At 43.3% G+C, this 19,157-nt stretch overlaps 1 protein-coding gene across 1 annotated transcript in view; it reads left to right on the top strand.

Moving 5' to 3' along the window:
- Positions 1-14,774, top strand: part of LOC139421149 (C-type mannose receptor 2-like) — a 50,045-nt gene extending 35,271 nt beyond the window's left edge. Inside the window, exons 18-29 of the mRNA XM_071171753.1 lie at positions 2,482-2,650; positions 2,751-2,893; positions 3,132-3,246; positions 3,575-3,741; positions 3,963-4,071; positions 4,295-4,533; positions 4,768-4,933; positions 5,111-5,260; positions 9,562-9,681; positions 9,952-10,131; positions 10,300-10,323; positions 10,478-14,774. Coding sequence (XP_071027854.1) covers positions 2,482-2,650; positions 2,751-2,893; positions 3,132-3,246; positions 3,575-3,741; positions 3,963-4,071; positions 4,295-4,533; positions 4,768-4,933; positions 5,111-5,260; positions 9,562-9,681; positions 9,952-10,131; positions 10,300-10,323; positions 10,478-10,698 — 1,803 coding nt within the window. The 3' untranslated portion in view covers positions 10,699-14,774. The remainder of the gene's footprint in view (positions 1-2,481; positions 2,651-2,750; positions 2,894-3,131; positions 3,247-3,574; positions 3,742-3,962; positions 4,072-4,294; positions 4,534-4,767; positions 4,934-5,110; positions 5,261-9,561; positions 9,682-9,951; positions 10,132-10,299; positions 10,324-10,477) is intronic.
- Positions 14,775-19,157: the final 4,383 nt, after the last annotated feature.

Here is a 19,157-nt window from a genome sequence, read left to right as displayed (position 1 = left end):
TCCAGAGTAACGCCGAGGTCCTTCACAGTTTTATTTGAGATGATTGTACAACCATCAAGATTAATTGTCAGATTCAACAGAAGATATCTTTGTTTCTTGGGACCTAGATCAAGCATCTCTGTTTTGTCCGAGTTTAAAAGTAGAAAGTTTGCAGCCATCCACTTCCTTATGTCTGAAACACAGGCTTCTAGTGAGGGCAATTCTAGCGAGGGCAATTTCAATTGTTTCATTGAAATGTACAGCTGTGTGTCATCCGCATAGCAGTGAAAGTTAACATTATGTTTTCGAATAACATCCCCAAGAGGTAAAATATATAGTGAAAACAATAGTGGTCCTAAAACGGAACTTTGAGGAACACCGAAATTTACAGTTGATTTGTCAGAGGACAAACCATCCACAGAGACAAACTGATATCTTTCTGACAGATAAGATCTAAACCAGGCCAGAACTTGTCCGTGTAAACCAATTTGGGTTTCCAATCTCCAAAAGAATGTGGTGATCGATGGTATCAAAAGCAGCACTAAAGTCTAAGAGCACGGGGACAGATGCAGAGCCTCGGTTTTACGCAATTAAAAGGTAATTTACCACCTTCACAAGTGCAGTCTCAGTGCTATGATGGGGTCTAAAACCAGACTGAAGCATTTCGTATACATTGTTTGTCTTCAGGAAGGCAGTGAGTTGCTGCGCAACAGCTTTTTCAAAAAAAATTGAGAGGAATGGAAGATTCGATATAAGCCGATAGTTTTTCATATTTTCTGGGTCAAGGTTTGGCTTTTTCAAGAGAGGCTTTATTACTGCCACTTTTAGTGAGTTTGGTACACATCCGGTGGATAGAGACCCGTTTCTTGTGTTCAACATAGGAGGGCCAAGCACAGGAAGCAGCTCTTTCAGTAGTTTTGTTGGAATAGGGTCCAGTATGCAGCTTGAAGGTTTAGAGGCCATGATTATTTTCATCATTGTGTCAAGAGATATAGTACTAAAACACTTTAGTGTCTCTCTTGATCCTAGGTCCTGGCAGAGTTGTGCAGACTCAGGACAACTGAGCTTTGGAGGAATACGCAGATTTAAAGAGGAGTCTGTAATTTGCTTTCTAATGATCATTATCTTTTCCTCAAAGAACCTCATTAATGTATTTCTGCTGAAGTGAAAGCCATCCTCTCTTGGGGAATGCTGCTAGTTTCTTATGACAAATGTTTTTAGTTTTTAGGTGGTGCAACTGCATCTAGGGTATTACACAAGGTTAAATTGAGTTCCTCAGTTAGGTGGTTAACTGATTTTTGCCCTCTGACGTCCTTGGGTAAATAAAGGGAGTCTGGAAGGGCATCAAGGAATCTTTGGGTTGTCTGAGAATCTATAGCATGACTTTTGATGCTCCTTGGTTGGGGTCTGAGCAGATAATTTTTTGTGATTGCAAACATAATAAAATGGTGGTCTGATAGTCCAGGATTATGAGGAAAAACATTAAGATCCACAACATTTATTCCATGGGACAAAACTAGGTCCAGAGTATGACTGTGACAGTGAGTGGGTCCAGAGACATGTTGGACAAAACCCACTTAGTCGATGATGGTTCCGAAAGCCTTTTGGAGTGGGTATGTGGACTTTTCCATGTGAATATTAAAATCACCAAAAATTAGAATATTATCTGCTATGACTACAAGGTCCAATAGGAATTCAGGGAACTCAGTGAGGAATGCTGTATATGGCCCAGGAGGCCTGTGAACAGTATCTATAAAATGTGATTGAGTAGGCTGCATAGATTTCATGACTAGAAACTCAAAAGACGAAATTGTCTTTTTTTTTGTAAATTGAAATTTGCTATCGTAAATGTTAGCAACACTCCGCCTTTGCCGGATGCACGGGGGATATGGTCACTCGTGTAACCAGGAGGTGAGGCCTCATTTAACACAGTTAATTCATCAGGGTTAAGCCATGTTTCAGTCAGGCCAATCACATCAAGATTATGATCAGTGATTAGTTCATTGACTATAACTGCCTTTGAAGTGAGGGCTCTAACATTAAGTAGCCCTATTTTGAGATGTGAGGTATCGCGATCTCTTTCAACAATGGCAGGAATTGAGGTTTTTATCCTAGTGAGATTGCTAAGGCGAACACCGCCATGTTTAGTTTTGCCCAACCTAGGTCGAGGCACAGACACGAGGCACCCTTCATAAAGTAACACATCCACTGCTGAGAAGGAGGCCTTCCTAGTGCACAATGTGTGCTACATAACCTTTATAACCCTTCATAAAAAAAGTTATAACCCTTTTATAACTACTTCATGTTCATGAAGAACGTGACAAAATTAAACATCCACATGGGCACTTTCATATCTCTATATATGGTACCAACCACCACATGGATGGACATGAGCTGTTTTATCCAAGCCAATAGTCAATGCTGTACTGTACATCGCTGCATGTCACTGGAGGTCAAATGTGTATGACTAGAGGTCACGTGTGTTTTCTCCCTCGCCTGCAGATGACCAAGGTAGAGGGGGACCACTGGTGGGTGGGGCTTCATACGTATGAGAACGATGGCCGTTTCCACTGGTCAGACCACTCTGTGCTCAACTATGTGTCCTGGGCACTCGGCAGGCCACATCCACTCAGCCGCGACCGCAAGTGTGTCCACATGTCAGTCAGCAAAGGTGAGGATTCTGGGATACTGTGCAGTTTGTCCTGTAAATAGCATATTTTGTGATAAAAAAAACAACAATATTTCATCTTTCATTCTGATACGTTCTACAGCGGAGTGGGCAGATCAGAAATGCCACTCAGACCTGCCCTACGTCTGTAAGAGAGTGAATGTCACAGGCACCATCCCACCCACACCCTCCACCCCCCTGCCCCCCATGGGCTGCCCCAATGGCTGGAGCCCCTTCCTGCACAAGGTAGGGCTCCTGGGTTATGTAGTTTCTACTGTGCTGATAAAGATGTGACAGTTATATGAATGTGACATTACTGTGTTATGTTTTGATTTGATCTTCCGTTTTAGCCTCTCAGTTGTTACCTTAGATCTCAAACAGACCTCTCACCTGAGGTACTTGTTTCTCCTGGGTTATGTTACGTGTGAGAGCATGGTGGTCTTTCCTGACCTGACCTCTGACCTTCCTGTTTGTGTGTGTGTAGTGTTATAAGGTGTTTGGTCATGAGGAGAACCAGAAGGCCATATGGTCAGGAGCCAGGCTCATGTGTGAGTTTCAAGGAGGAGCCTTGGCTGTGGTGCCCAATCACGTGGAGCAAGGTAGTTTTATACTCAACTGACGCACGCACTCACTCACACACGCACGCACGCACACACTCAATCACACGCGCACACACTCACACACGCACACACAAACAAACACACGCGCGCGCGCAAGAGCAAACACACACATACACCATCAATAACATCAGTGGTTTCCAAACTATCGGGCGTTCGGCGTGGGGGGGCGCGGGGATGTCATGTCAGTTATTGCAGACCTTAGAGAGCTTTTTAGAACTTTTAGAACTTGTCCAGTTCCCCAGTGATGATAAATGTTTGAAAAAGTTTGGGAAGCACTGAATGACATCATGCATGCTGTCTCCCACAGCCTTTCTCACAACTCTGTTGTCCAATGTGAGTTTTGACCTGTGGTTGGGGTTGACGTCTGACTCTAAAGGCCACTTCCAGTGGGCTCGTCCTGGACTCCTCAGCTACACCAACTGGGCCTCTGGAGAACCCCTGGACAACAGTGGACCACTCCACAACAAGACTCCGGTACATACCACCCTGGTCTAATCTTTTTCTGTATTAATCCAGTCTTTGGTGGCATCCCAAATGGCACCCTATTCCCTACATAGTGCACTACTTCAGAACTAGGGTACTAGTCAAATGTAGTTCATTATATATGGAATATGGTGCCATTTGGGACACATATTTGGTCCGTGGGTCCAGGATTTGTCATGTCCATTGTTGATGACATCATTGTCACCTAACAGGGGAACTGTGTGGTGATGATCCATGGGAACCCAACAAAAAATACGGGCATGTGGGCATCCCGGGCCTGTAAGATGGAGAACCATGGCTACATCTGCCAGAAGAAACAAGGTACAGGAGATGTCACAACTCCAAACAGCACAGCCACTTGCAATTCAACAGTGCATAACATAACTAACCGGTGTGAATTATGTAACAGACACACATTCCTGTGTGAATCTGTTACATAGTACTGCACCTACTGAAACACATACCTGATATATTAAACAGTTGTGTTTATATCAGTTAGCAGAAACAGTTTCCTTTATATACTGATTTAACTTTGTCTCCTTAGACCCAGCTCTGCCCCCTGGCGCTGCCCTCCTGCCCTCCTCCCTGTCCGGAGCCCTGGACCTGGGTGGGGTGTCGTACCGCATAGTGAGGAAGCGCCTGGACTGGATGGGGGCGCTGCATGTGTGCGAGTCTCTGAACGGGACGTTGGCTTCAGTGAGAGACCCCTACCAACAGGCTTACCTCACCCTGCTGATGAACAGCCTACACCTCCCAGCATGGATAGGTCTTTACAACTATGGGGTGAGGCCCTGGACATGACAAGCTGGGAGGAGTTATGCACTTCTACGAGATCTTTTATTGGTTTGTTTTGGTACAACAACATGGTAACATGAAGGGTGAGATCACTGTATCACGACAAATCAATATTACATTGATATAATCAGATCTTCAAAGGTTGATTTAACTAGATTGACCAATGAGGTAAGATTTGGGGTCAGAATATTATGATGAACTCCTCCTCTGTTCCACACTCAGGGACGGAGCTTCAGCTGGTTGGGCGAGGAGGACCTGATTTACACTGCCTGGCGGGATGGGGAGCCTAATACACTGTCTGGATGTGGTCACATGACCACGGTGGGGCAGTGGACTATGACCCCCTGTGATGCTAAACTGGACGCTGCCATCTGTCAGATTAATACAGGTGTGTGTGTGTGTCTGTGTGCATACATGTCTGTGTGCATGTTTGTGTGTGTGCCTTATCAATAGGGTAATACAGTATATGAACATGTGTGTAAGTTAAATAGTGTGTGTAAGCCCTGTCCTCTCTCTCTCTCTTTCCCTCTCTCTTTCTCTCTTTCTCTCTCTCTTTCTCCACCAGAGGAGGCTGTGGGGCACAAGTGGAGTTTCCCAGGACAGTGCCCTCACTCTTTGGGCGACTGGGCCTGGGTGCCTTTCAGGAACCACTGCTACTCCTTCAACCTGCAGAACCTCCGGCTGCAGACCGATGCCCACTCCTCCTGCAGGAAGGGTAAGGAGGACACTCTGTCAACTGCCAATGCCCTTAGTCAGCCAGACACTCCTTAGTCTTTTTACATGCACATCGGCTATGTCCCAAATGGTACCCTTTTCCCTATGTAGTACACTACTTTTAACCAGTGCCCTGTAGAGAATAGGATGCCATTTTGGACGCACACCAGTGGATTCCGCGACGCGGTTAGATTTTAGTAGCTAGGACCGCTATTTCTTGTCCTGGAATCCCGCTTAACTGACAGGTTAAAGCCTCCTTGAAAAAGTAGCTAACCTAGCTAAGCTACTAGCCATCAAGCTAACAAAGTTAGTCCCAGATTAGTTTTCCAATGGAGCCCTCCTTGTCTGGAGAAGTAAATTAATGGTTCCAGCCCTGTAGGAGCTCTATCTACTACGCTTTTTTTGGGACAAACCGGATCACTCAGAGTTCCAATGCAGCAATTGTTTGCGGTGGCTTCCTTGATTACGCAGGTCACCAGCCTACGTAAAAAACTAGGGAAAACGCAGTGTGAAATGTTTTCCTTACCTACGTCGATGGCTGGACGGCGTTCGCGCTTGTTGGATGCATCTCAGCCTTGTCGTTTGTCGTTATCCGACTGGCCGGTGTTGCCAGGAGTTTGTTCACCAGGGGAGCCATCTCCTGCCTCACTTTCCCCATCTGATAGCGGAGTCGAAGGAGCACAGCAAGAGGAGCATGGCAATCAACGATGGTCGCATGTCTTGAGCTGTGGAAGCTGAAGACAGCGGCCTCCCGCAAAGCAATCCTCCCGCAATGCTCTCCCATCGAGAGGCCCGAAGCTAATTAAAAATAACAAATAGTTTTGCCGCCTGATCTCCTGCACCTTTGTTGCTGGGGGTACCTGTGTCTGCGGCCACTGTGCCTACTCCTACTCCTTCCTCTACGATTTTGAAGTTGACGTCGGCAACCTTCTGTCGGCAACCTACCAGGGTAGAATGAAATCAGCAACATGTGCTTGAAAGCAGTATTCAGATCCATCGGATGTAGTGATCACAATATAGTAGCCATATCTAGGAAATACAAAGTTCCAAAGGCTGGGCCTAATATAGTGTAGGAGAGGTCATAGTGACCTTATGTTGTTGATGTAAATAATATTTGTTGGTCCATGGTGTGTAATGAGGAGCGAACAGACATTGCACTTGACACATTTATGAAATTGCTTATCCCAGTTTCCAATAAGCATGTACCCATCAAGAAAATTACTGTAAAAACTGTTAAATCCCCTTGGGTTGATGAGGATTTGAAAAATAGTGTGGTTTAGAGAGATGAGGCAAAAGGAATGGCAAATAAGTCTGGCTGTACAACCGATTGGTAAAAGTACTGCGAATTGAGAAATCATGTGACTAAACTGAATAAAAAGAAGAAGAAACTACGCTATGAAACAAAGAAAAATTACATAAATAATTATACTAAATTGCTTTGGAGCACTTTCAAGGAAATTTTGGGAAAAAAGGCAAACTCAGCTCTGTCATTTATTGAATCAGATGGCTCATTCGTCACAAAACCAACTGACATTGTCAACTACTTTATTTATTTTTTTAATTGGCAAGATTAGCAAACTTAGACATGACATGCCAGCAAGAAACGATTACACTACACATCCAAGTATATCTGACCAAATTATAAAGACAAGAATTGTTATTTTGAATTCCTTAAAGTGAGTGTGGAAGAGGTGAAAAAAATATTGTTGTCTATCAACAATGACAACCACCAGGGTCTGACAACTTGGATGGAAAATTACTAAGGATAATAACGTACGATATTGCCACTCCTATTTGCCATATCTTCAATTTAAGCCTACTAGAAAGTGTGTGCCCTCAGGCTTGGAGGGAAGCAAAAGTCATTCCGCTACCTAAGACTAGTAAAGCCCCCTTTACTGGCTCAAATAGCCAACCAAAACTTACCAACCCTTAGTAACGTTTTGGAAAAAAATGTGTTTGACCAGATACAATGCTATTTTACAGTAAACAAACTGACAACAGACTTTCAGCACGCATATAGGGAAGGACATTCAACATGCACAGCACTTACACAAATGACTGATGATTGGCTAAGAGAAATTGATGATAAAAATATTTTAGGGGCTGTTTTGCTGGACTTCAGTGCAGCTTTTGGCATTATTGATCATAGTCTGCTGCTGGAAAAACATGTGTTATAGCTTTCCACCCCCTGCTATAATGTGGATAAAGAGTTACCTGTCTAACAGAACTTAGAGGGTGTTCTATAATGGAAGCCTCTCCAACATAATCCAGGTAGAATCAGGAATTCCCCAGGGTAGCTGTCTAGGCCCCTTACTTTTTTCAATCTTTACTAACAACATGTCACTGGTTTTGAGTAAAGCTACTATAGCGACTGAAATGACTGCAAAACTTAACAAAGAGCTGCAGTTAGTTTCAGCCATGACTACATGGAACTCTATTCCACATCAGGTAACTGATGCAAGCAGTAGAATCAGATTTAAAAAACAGATAATGGAACAGCGGAACTGTGAAGCAACACAAATTTAGGCATAGACACATACACATACACATACACACAGACACATGCACATAATTATCTATGCATAGTCACTTTACCCCTACCTACATGTACAAATTACCTCAACTAACCTGTACCCTCACACACTGACTCAGTATCGGTATCCCCTTTATATAGCCTCGTTATTGTTATTTTATTGTGTTACTTTTTTATTATTTTTTGCTTTAGTTTATTTGGGAAATATTTTCTTAACTCTTCTTGAACTGCACTGTTGGTTAAGGGCTTGTAAGTAAGCCTACACTTGTTGTATTTGGCGCGTGTGACAAATAAAGTTTGATTTGATTTGATGCGTACACACACATGATAACATACGCACTATACACACACGTACCCTAGGATCTTCTGTTGTAGATATGTAGTAGTGGAGTAGGGGCCCGAGGGCACACACTTTATGTGTTCTGAAATCAGTTATGAATGTATTGTAATGTTTTTAAAATTGTATAACTGCCTTAATTTTACCAGACCCCAGGAAGAGCCGCTAATGGGGATCCATAATAAGTACAAACAGTCTCTATATGTAGCTAATGGGGAGCCATAATAAATACAAACAGTCTCTATATGTAGCTAATAGGGATCCATAATAAATAAAAACAGTCTCTATATGTAGCTAATAGGGATCCATAATAAATACAAATACAAACAGTCTCTATATGTAGCTAATGGGGATCCATAATAAATAAAAACAGTCTCTATATGTAGCTAATAGGGATCCATAATAAATACAAATACAAACAGTCTCTATATGTAGCTAATGGGATTCCATAATAAATAAAAACAGTTTCTATATCTACCTAATGGGGAGCCATAATAAATACAAACAGTCTCTATATGTAGCTAATAGGGATCCATAATAAATAAAAACAGTCTCTATATGTAGCTAATGGGATTCCATAATAAATAAAAACAGTTTCTATATCTACCTAATGGGGATCCATAATAAATAAAAACAGTCTCTATATGTAGCTAATAGGGATCCATAATAAATAAAAACAGTCTCTATATGTAGCTAATAGGGATCCATAATAAATAAAAACAGTCTCTATATGTAGCTAATAGGGATCCATAATAAATAAGAACAATCTCTATATGTAGCTAATAGGGATCCATAATAAATAAAAACAGTCTCTATATGTAGCTAATAGGGATCCATAATAAATAAAAACAGTCTCTATATGTAGCTAATAGGGATCCATAATAAATAAAAACAGTCTCTATATGTAGCTAATAGGGATCCATAATAAATAAAAACAGTCTCTATATGTAGCTAATAGGGATCCATAATAAATAAAAACAGTCTCTATATGTAGCTAATAGGGATCCATAATAAATACAAATACAAACATTCTCTATATGTGACACTTTACATGCACATTGTGACACTAAAAGAACACAGAGTACATTACAGTTCTCTCCATTCAATCGCTGTTATCACGGAGAGAGCTTTCAGCGCTCAGCACTGACCTTCAATGACCAAATACGTCAATACGTCTAAGTTACTTGTGATTCATTGAGCTTTTATTGAAATGCACTCGCATTTTTATCTCCTGATTTCCCACTTTGATTTCCCTCATCATCATCTCTCTTTTTCTCTGTTTGACACCTCCCTCTGTCTGTCAACCGCATTTAATTATCTCAATATGGTTATCTGATCTTCTCGCTCTCTCTCTCTCTCTCTCTCTCTCTCTCTCTCTCTCTCTCTCTCTCTCTCTCTCTCTCACCCTTTCTCACCCTTTCTCACCCCCCAGTGGGTGGCCAGCTGCTGTCGGTCCTGGATGAAACAGAGAATGGCTTTGTGTGGGAGCACATCCAGGGCTACCAGGAGCAGGCCCATGGAGCCTGGCTGGGTATGACCTTTAACTCCAAAGGTAAGGAACTCCTCAGGATGTACACAGTGAAAAGTATACACAGACTGTTAAAACCATGTAAATATCATATACTGTAAGGTCATATAATCTAATGGGTACTGTAAGAAGAGTAATTTATCAAAGTGACATATGCTATCCATATACTCATTCATATATTACACATATGATTTAAACACACCTTTTTGCATTAGGGTATTCCAGGACTATTTCAAGATATTTTTCAGACAGGCGTGTGTGTGTGTGTGTGTTGTTCCTGGTGTTGTCCTGCAGGGGGCAGTCTGATGTGGTCTGAGAGTGCTGAGGTGAAGTTCACTAACTGGGAGGTGCAGGGCACCAACCTGAGCATGCTGTTTCCCAACACCTGCTTCTGGATCCAGAGCAACACAGGCCTTTGGAAACCAGGCCCCTGCAAGAACCGCACACACGGAGTCATCTGCAAACGGCCACGCAGTAAGGAAGGCCTCACCCTGTAGCGCAGACAAATAACACTATGGACAATGTCATACGTGTACACAGTGATAGCAAAGCTGTATAACCACTTACTGTGCTTCATTTATATCTGCAAAAAGCAATCTCTGAGCTGACAACACAACTCAAATGTTATCTTTTCCGTTGCAGGTGCTGAGGCTTTGGCGGCAGTCTGTAAGTAGGGATAGGATATCCCATGTTGTTTGTTCAAGTCATCAAATGTTAGATTTGTTTAAATCTGTAATGCTAATCTGTAAAAAAAAAAAAATGTCCCTCTCTCACTCTTTCTCCCCTTCTCTCTCTCTCCCTCCCTCCCTGTTTGTCTCAGCTGAAGAGGACCACCTGCCCACTCTGATTGTGATCATGGTGACGGGTCTGGTGTTGGTGATCCTCATCGCGGGCGTGATCTACCTGTACCGCCGGCGCCAGGCAGGCTCCCGGGGATCTTACGAGGGGGCGCGCTACAGCCGCACCAACTCCAACCCCTCCGAACGGGCCGAGAAGAACATCCTGGTGTCTGACATGGAGCTCAACGAGCAGCCGGAGTAGCACAGCCAACCAGGCCTGGCCCCTCCCCCCCGGGGCAGGAGACACCTGGGAGTACCTAATACTGACTGACCCACTGTCTGACTGATACGCATTCTGCTTCTACATTTTATGTCCCTGTTCTGTTTGAAAAGATGCTGAAGATGCTGAAGGTCTGTGCTGTGTCGAGTGCAGCAGATGCCAATCAAATTCCCTTTCAACAGTCATTCTCCAATGGGGTTAATAATATGCAAATTACAATATGAACTGCTTTTCTTAGTAGTATAGCAATAATGTTTCTGATGTCAGTTTCACATTTCATTTCAAACACTTCCTGTTTTTGGTCGCTATGTTTAAAAGGCAGATGCCAAAAGCCAAAGACTAAGGCTTTGCACCAGTTCTTCCCTCGTCAGGAGACTCAGTATCATCCAGATATCAACACAGCCTCCATCGAGACCATGACAGTATTTACCTGAGGTTAACTTCAGGTTTGTTTTGTATATTTCCTTCTGGTTTGTTTGTGTGTTTTTTTTGTCCAGTGCAGCTGTAGTGAATCTGTAGTGAATCCTCCTTCTAATTCTGGTTGTTGTGATGAAGCTTTTGTTGTTGCCAGTCCCCTTCCCTCCCTCCCTTCTGTTCTGACTGACACGTCAGCAAAGACTGGTTGGAAAGCAATACTTCAGTGTGGAAGAGAAGAGGACAGGGATGTTAGAGAGACGATTTTAGAGTGATTTTAAAGAGTCCCTGGCCTGTTCACCACAACTGCACATACATTAGGAGAGGGGGGGGGGGGGGGGGGGGCAGAGATTTGACGTTGATACAGACCGATACCGTCTTTTGTTGTCTTGGTACAGTGTGATGGGGTAGATAAGGGTATTAGTATGTAACATTCTAGAGGGTTTTAGAGGGTTTGTTTTAGCACTTTCTACCACAATCACGAGAAGAGCCAACATATATTACTTAAAGTAACTGTCCAGTGTTTCCAGATTTCTATGAAATAGGACCCATAGTTAATTACACTACGAGTGAAATAGTTTTCCTTCAAATCATTTTTAATTAGGTATGTTTAAAAGCAGCTTTTCCTTGTTGGAATGGTGTGGGTGTACCCCAACAACAGAATGGAATGGGAGTTTACCGGTCATTAAAAATATTAATGCGAGTAGACCGCTGATTGGCCAGCCCGTCCTCTACAGGAGAATAAAATCATCCTCTATGAGGAAATAGCAAGCGTTTTTTTAGACAGTCTGTTTGAGATACAGGTTGGAGTTGGGGTTTTGGAGTATTTTTGCTTTGACCACACATACATACATAGGATACACACATAGGATAAGTCAACAACATTACTTGGTTGTGAGTTAACAGAATGTGAACTTTTAAAAGTGAGATTTTCACTAGACAGTTACTTTTTTGTTGTTGTTGATCTTGTCTCACTGCTGCAACTCCCCAAAGGGCTCAGGAGGGGCGAAGGTCGAGTCATGCGTCTTCCGATACATGACCCGCCAAACCACACTTTTCAACACCCACCCGCCAGCTGCACTGTTCAACTGATGAGTGAAGTCAGCCTGCAGGCGCCTGGCCTGCCACAAGGAGTTGCTAGAGCGCGATGAGCCAAGTAAAGCACCCCCGGCCGAACCCTCCCCTAACCCGGACAACACTGGGCCAATTGTGCGCCGCCCTATGGAACTCCTGGTCACGGACAGTTGTGACACAGCCTGGTATCACAACCAGGTCGGTAGTGGCACCTCAAGCACTGCACTGCAGTGCCTTAGATCGCTGCGCCACTCAGGAGGCCCCTAGACAGTTACTTTAAGCAAAGGACAGTGCATTCACTCCTTTGTTTATGCATTATTACTAAGATACTTTTCAATTGTTTTTGTTTTATTTCCTTCCTTTGACTTTTGGATGGGTAACCTGGTGTAAAGTAGGTGAACGTCAGTGTTAGTCTCATGACTGGTACGGATGGTTAGATTTCCCATGTTAATGTCTTAGTTTGTTGGTGGTATGATTACACACTGACCTGCAGCCATGTAAAACATACCCTATATATCCAAAAGTATGTGGACACCCATTCAAATTAGTAGATTTGGCTATTTCAGCCACACCCGTTCGTCAGCCACACACTGTTCGTCAGGAGCTTCATGAAAATGGGTTTCCGTGGCCGAGCAGCGGCACACAAGCCTAAGATCACCATGCTCAATGCCAAGCATAGGCTGGAGTGGTGTAAAGCTCACCACTATTGGACTCTGGAGCAGTGGAAACGCATTCTCTGGAGTGATGAATTACCATCTGGCAGCCCAACGGATGAATCTGGGCTTTGGCGGGTGCCAGCAAAATACTACCTACTCGAATGCATAATGCCAACTGTAAAGTTTGGTGGAGAAGGACTAATGGTCTGGGGCTGTTTTTAATGGTTTGGGCTAGGCCCCTTAGTTCCAGTGAAGGGAAATCTTAACGCTACAGTATACAATTATATTCTAGACGATTCTGTGCTTCCAACTTTGTGGCAACAGCTTGGGGAAGGCCCTTTTCTGTTTCAGCATGACAATGCCCCATGTGCACAAAGCGAGGTCCTGACCTCAACCTCATCAAACACTTTTGGAATGAATTGGAACGCCGACTGCGAGCAACGCCTAATTACCCAACCTCACTAATGCTCTTGTGGCTGAATGGAAGCAAGTCCCCGCAGCAATGCTCCAACATCTAGTGGAAAGCCTTCACAGAAGAGTGGAGGCTGTTATAGCAACAAAGGGGGGACCAACTCCATATTAATGCCCATTATTTTGGAACGAGATTTTCGATTAACAGATGTCCACATACTTTTGGTCATGTTGTGTAACTTAGGTCACCTGTAGGTCATTCACTTGAAAAGTGACACATCTGACGTGAGTCAACATGTACAGTACCAGTCAAAAGTTTGGACACACCTACTCATTCCAGGGTTTTTCTTTATTTTTACTATTTTCTACATTGTAGAAGAATAGTGAAGACATCAGAACTATGAAATAACATACAGTATTGCATTTCTGGATGTTGCAACACACTTTTGTATGTGGTATATTCCACAAGGTACTGGAGAACCTTACTTAAGGGGTACCCTCTATATCAATGCAAAATACAGCTAGGAAAACCAAAGAACTAGTTTGAAAAGGGAAACGATCCACCCCATTATTCAAATATGTAGAAATAGAAAGATCAACTCATCCATCTTATTTCCCCTTGTCGTGTCTTAACCTTGTGTAGTACGTTATTGAGAGGAGGAAAGTAAGGTTTCTAACAGGTCACAACTAGATTCAATGCAGGGAATCAACCAAAACCCTAACCTCTGGGTTCCCGTTTGAATAGGAGGCAAAGACAGATGTTTTCTTCCCCCTCATAACATTCCTCCTACAGTTCGCTCCTTCTCATGACCGGATTTCTGTCCTGCTCCGTGGAATGCTTTGGAGAAGTTTTAGATAGAAACTCTTGGTGAGCCAGTGAGCCACGCTTCAAAACCAGCTCTTTTCTGCTCTGTAAACCGGACGAATGGGGCTGAGGAGAGAGAGGGGGAGGGAGGATGGAAGGAGACGGAGGAGTGAGGGGGATTGTGTGTGTGTTATCGTCTCCAACTGTGGAATGTTGAGTCGGCAAGAAGAGCTCAGTGGCAAGTCTGGAACCGATCAGAGCAGAAGAGCTCAGGGCCGAAAGAGAAGGGTGAGAAAATTGGAGAAAAGGGGTAAAAATAATGGAGGGAGAGGGAGACTGACAGCCAGGCACGTATGTGGGAAGAATGGGGCAGGGAGGGAGGAATGGAGATGAGAGAAGAGAAGTGAAATGTAGTAGGTTCACCCTGCCTCCTAGTGGAGGGTTGCTGTAGCACCCTGCTTCAAAATGACTGCCGAACTGGTTGTAATGAATTTGAGCTGACTACAAGTTGGAGTTGCCTACAAAGTGATGATGTGAGTCTGGCCCTGATGTCCTACCGTATCTGGGACTGACTATGTGACTGTGGTGGGCTTTTTACATTTGAGTCCCTGTGAAGAAAGGTTCAAATAAGCACCTGTTTTGATTTTTTTAATATTTGTTGTTTTTATATGAAATGAATAAAATATATGTTGGCTAAATGACTGTCAATATAATTATTTGTTTAATTAATTGTTTAAATTGTTGGTACTTTAGTTACACCAGTCTTTGCATGTTATTGTGGGGGGACGAGATGTTTACTGTTGCCTTGACTGAACTAGTAAGATAAATAGTTGTGATGTTGAAGAACCCCCACCAGAGGGCAAGTCTTGCTCACCCTAACAGCTCATTTAAACTGTTTAATGAGTTCCTCACTTTCCTGGTCTGATGCATCATATTTTTTTCTCCATCTCTGTCTGTCTCTCTGTCTCTCCACCCCATACATATCTACTGTATGTGCATGTTTGTGTCCTTGAATGTCTGCAGCTGTGTCTCCATCCAGTCTGCTCAGACTCTTAGTTCAGGCTGTGATCCTGATCTGCCACACCTCATTGGAGGAGAATGAAACGAGGGCCTCTGCCGTTGCTCTGGCAGAGACTCCTTCTGTCTGGCTTGGCAGGCACCAATAGCTTGTCTATGTGCCGCCTGCCTGTTGTGGCTGATCTGGCAGCAAGGCATTGTGACTGGCTGCCCCTAGATGTAGCTGGAGCACTAATGTGCTGTGAGTCTTTGTAATGAGTTCAACTGGAGCCCTTTAAGACTGAGACAATCAGTGTGTCAGACTGAGCGTGCCAGTCAAGCGGACATGAGGTCTGACGGCTCTATCCACTGGCCAGGGGTGGACTGTTTGGCAAATTAATTGACCTAGGTGTCTGTCCAGGGGTTTGTTCCATGGAACAATGGACCAGGGGTGTAGTGATTAGGCAGAACACTTGGATTAATATAGGTATTTAGGCAGATTGTTTTTGTGCCCTAATCAAGCGAGAGACCTCTCCGTCTGTGTAGGGAGGGAATCACTCATCCCAAATCAAACAGAGGAGATTGTTTCTCTTGCCATAATGCAGAAAATAGCATTTGTATATTTTAAGTTATTACAGTATTATTATTTCTGTGAATTTTTGTACATTTGTTTATATTTAGAATATTGATATCTATTTGGATCATTCCATTATGGATATTTGTATATGAATCCTCCTTTGTATAGGCTAGCACAGATTGGAATATGTTCCGGGATTCTTCCGATGGCATTGAGGAGTACACCATATCAGTCACTGCCTTTATCAATAAGTGCATCGAGGATGTCGTCCCCACAGTGACTGTACGTACATACCCCAACCAGAAGCCATGGATTACAGGAAACATTAGCACTGAGCTAAAGGGTAGAGCTGCCGCTTTCAAGTTGCGGGACTCTAACCCGGAAGCTTATAAGAAATCCCGCTATGCCATCCGACGAACCATCAAACAGGCAATGCGTCTATGCAGGACTAAGATCGAATCGTACTGCACCGGCTCTTGTTGGATATGGCAGGGCTTGCAAACTATTACAGACTACAAAGGGAAGCACAGCAGAGAACTGCCCAGTGACACGAGCATACCAGACAAGATAAATAACTTCTATGCTCGCTTCGAGTCAAGTAACACTGAAACATGCATGAGAGCATCAGCTGTTCCAGACGACTGTGTGATCACGCTCTCCGCCGTCGATGTGAGTAAGACCTTTAAACAGGTCAACATTCACAAGGTCGCTGGGCCAGACGGATTACCAGGACGTGTACTGTGAGCATGCGCATGACCACCTGGCAAGTGTCTTCACTGACATTTTCAACCTCTCCCTCTCTGAGTCAGTAATACCAACATGTTTCAAGCAGACCACCATAGTCCCTGTGCCCAAGAACTCTAAGGTAACCTGCCTAAATTACTACCAACCCGTAACACTCACATCTGTAGCCATTAAATGCTTTGAAAGGCTGATCATGGCTAACATCAACACCATTATCCCAGAAACCCTAGACCCACTCCAATTTGCATACCACACCAATAGATCTACAGATGATGTAATCTCTATTGCACTCCACACTGCACTTTCACACCTGGACAAAAGGAACACCTATGTGAGAATGCTATTCATTGACTACAGCTCATCGTTCAACACCACAGTGCCCTCAAAGCTCATCACTATGCTAAGGACCCTGGGACTAAACACCTCCCACTTCTCAGGTGGTAAGGGTAGGTAACAAATTTGCCATGATGGTCCTCAACATGGGGGCCCCACAGGGGTGCGTGCTCAGTCCCCTCCTGTACTCCCTGTTCACTCATGACTGTGGACTACTTGAAGCTCTCAACTACAATTCCAGTGGGTCAGAAGTTCACATTCACTAAGTTGACTGTGCCTTTAAACAGCTTGGAAAACTACAGAAAATTATATCATGGCTTTAGAAGCTTCTGATAGGCTAATTGACATAATTTAAGTCAAATGGAGTTGTACCTGTGGATGTATTTCAAGGCCTACCTTCAAACTCAGTGCCTCTTTGCTTGACATCGTGGGAAAATCAAAAGAAATCAGCCAAGACCTCAGAAAAAGAATTGTGGGCCTCCACAAGTCTGGTTCATCCTTGGCAGCAATTTCCAAATGCCTGAAGGTACCATGTTCATCTGTACAAACAATAGTACACAAGTATAAACACCATGGGACCACGCAGCTGTCATGCCGCTCAGGAAGGAGACGCGTTCTGTCTCCTAGAGATGAACGTACTTTGGTGCGAAAAGTGCAAATCAATCCCAGAACAACAGTAAAGGACCTTGTGAAGATGCTGGAGGAAACAGGTACAAAAGTATCTATATCCACAGTAAAACGAGTCCTATATCAACATAACCTGAAAGGCCGCACAGCATGGAAGAAGCCACTGCTCCAAAACCGCCATAAAAAAGTCTGACTTTGGTTTGCAACTGCAGATGGGGACAAAGATCGTACTTTTTGGAGAAATGTCCTCAGGTCTGATGAAATAATAATAGAACTGTTTGGCCCTAATGACCATTGTTATATTTGGAGGAAAAAGGGGGAAGGCTTGCAAGCCACAGAACACCATCCCAACCGTGAAGAACCATGAAGCCACAGCATCATGTTGTGGGGGTGTTTTTCTGCAGGAGAGACTGGTGCACTTCACAAAATAGATGGCATCATGTGGGAGGAAAATTATGTGGATATATTGAAGCAATATCTCAAGGCATCAGTCAGGAAGTTAAAGCTTGGTCGCAAATGGGTCTTCCAAATGGACAATGACCCCAAGCATACTTCCAAAGTTGTGGCAAAATGCCTTAAGGACAACAAAGTCAAGGTATTGGAGTGCCCATCACAAAGCTCTGACCTCATGCCCATAGAATATTTGTGGGCAGAATTGAAAAAGTGAGTGCGAGCAAGGAGGCCTACAAACCTGACTCAGTTACACCAGCTCTGTCAGGAGAAATGGAACAAAATTCACCCAACTTATTGTGGGACGCTTGTGGAAGGCTACCCAAAACATTTGACACAAGTTAAACAATTTAAAGGCAATGCTACCAAATACTAATCTAGTGTATGTAAACTTCTGACCCACTGGGAATGTAATGAAATAAATAAAAGCTGAAATAAATCATTCTCTCTACTATTATTCTGACATTGTGGTGATTGTGGTGACAAGTGGTGATCCTAACTGACCTAAGATAGGGATTTTTTTACTATGATTAAATGTCAGGAATTGTTTAAAACTGAGTTTAAATGTATTTGGCTAAGGTGTATGTAAACTTCCGACTTCAACTGTATATATTTTGTACACATACTGTACTTAACCGTATTTTGTGGGGGTCACAAACATACTTCCATTCATTGTTTAAATTGGTACCTGGTGACCTTCAGACGAGTCCTGTGACATTTGTAGGGGTCGTAGAACAAAATGGTGAAGTTCTTGAGTCTCCCCTTTTCATAGCGGGGTCATATTAGTTTTTAGACCATTATTCTTATCTCTTACTTTTTGAAGGTATTTTCTTAAAACTGCATTGTTGGTTAAGGGCTCCATGCTCCATTTAGTTTAATCCATATGACGTCATATCCCTGACATCACTGCTTCAATCAGTAGGTGAAAAGAATACAGTTTTTGAACATGTTAAATTCATTTTCATTGTAAACTCTTCATTACTATATGAAAGGTCAAACGGAGAAACTTCGGAATGTTTTTATTGCAATCATACTCACTTCTTTTTACATAGACTGTGGTTGAATTGTTTGAGAAGCCTGCTCCACTACAATTGGTGTTGTTTCTGCAGTTTGTAGAGAGAGTGGCCCTGGTGCCTCGTCCATTCAGGAGAGATGAGGCTCGGTTAGAGTCTGAGGCAGCGGTGACAGAACGAATCATCTGGACGGGCCTTTGATATCCACCTTCTATGTGTGCACGCGCTGGCATGTTCACAATTATTTTTCATGGGTCTTATAGTAGATTTTTTATTTCACCTTTATTTAATCAGGTAGGCTAGTTGAGAACAAGTTCTCATTTACAACTGCAACCTCGCCA

This window comes from Oncorhynchus clarkii, chromosome 12 (genome assembly GCF_045791955.1).
Source record: "Oncorhynchus clarkii lewisi isolate Uvic-CL-2024 chromosome 12, UVic_Ocla_1.0, whole genome shotgun sequence".
Taxonomy (NCBI): Eukaryota; Metazoa; Chordata; class Actinopteri; order Salmoniformes; family Salmonidae; genus Oncorhynchus; species Oncorhynchus clarkii.
Note: the sequence above shows the minus strand (reverse complement) of the source record. Positions and strands in the feature narration are given on the sequence as shown.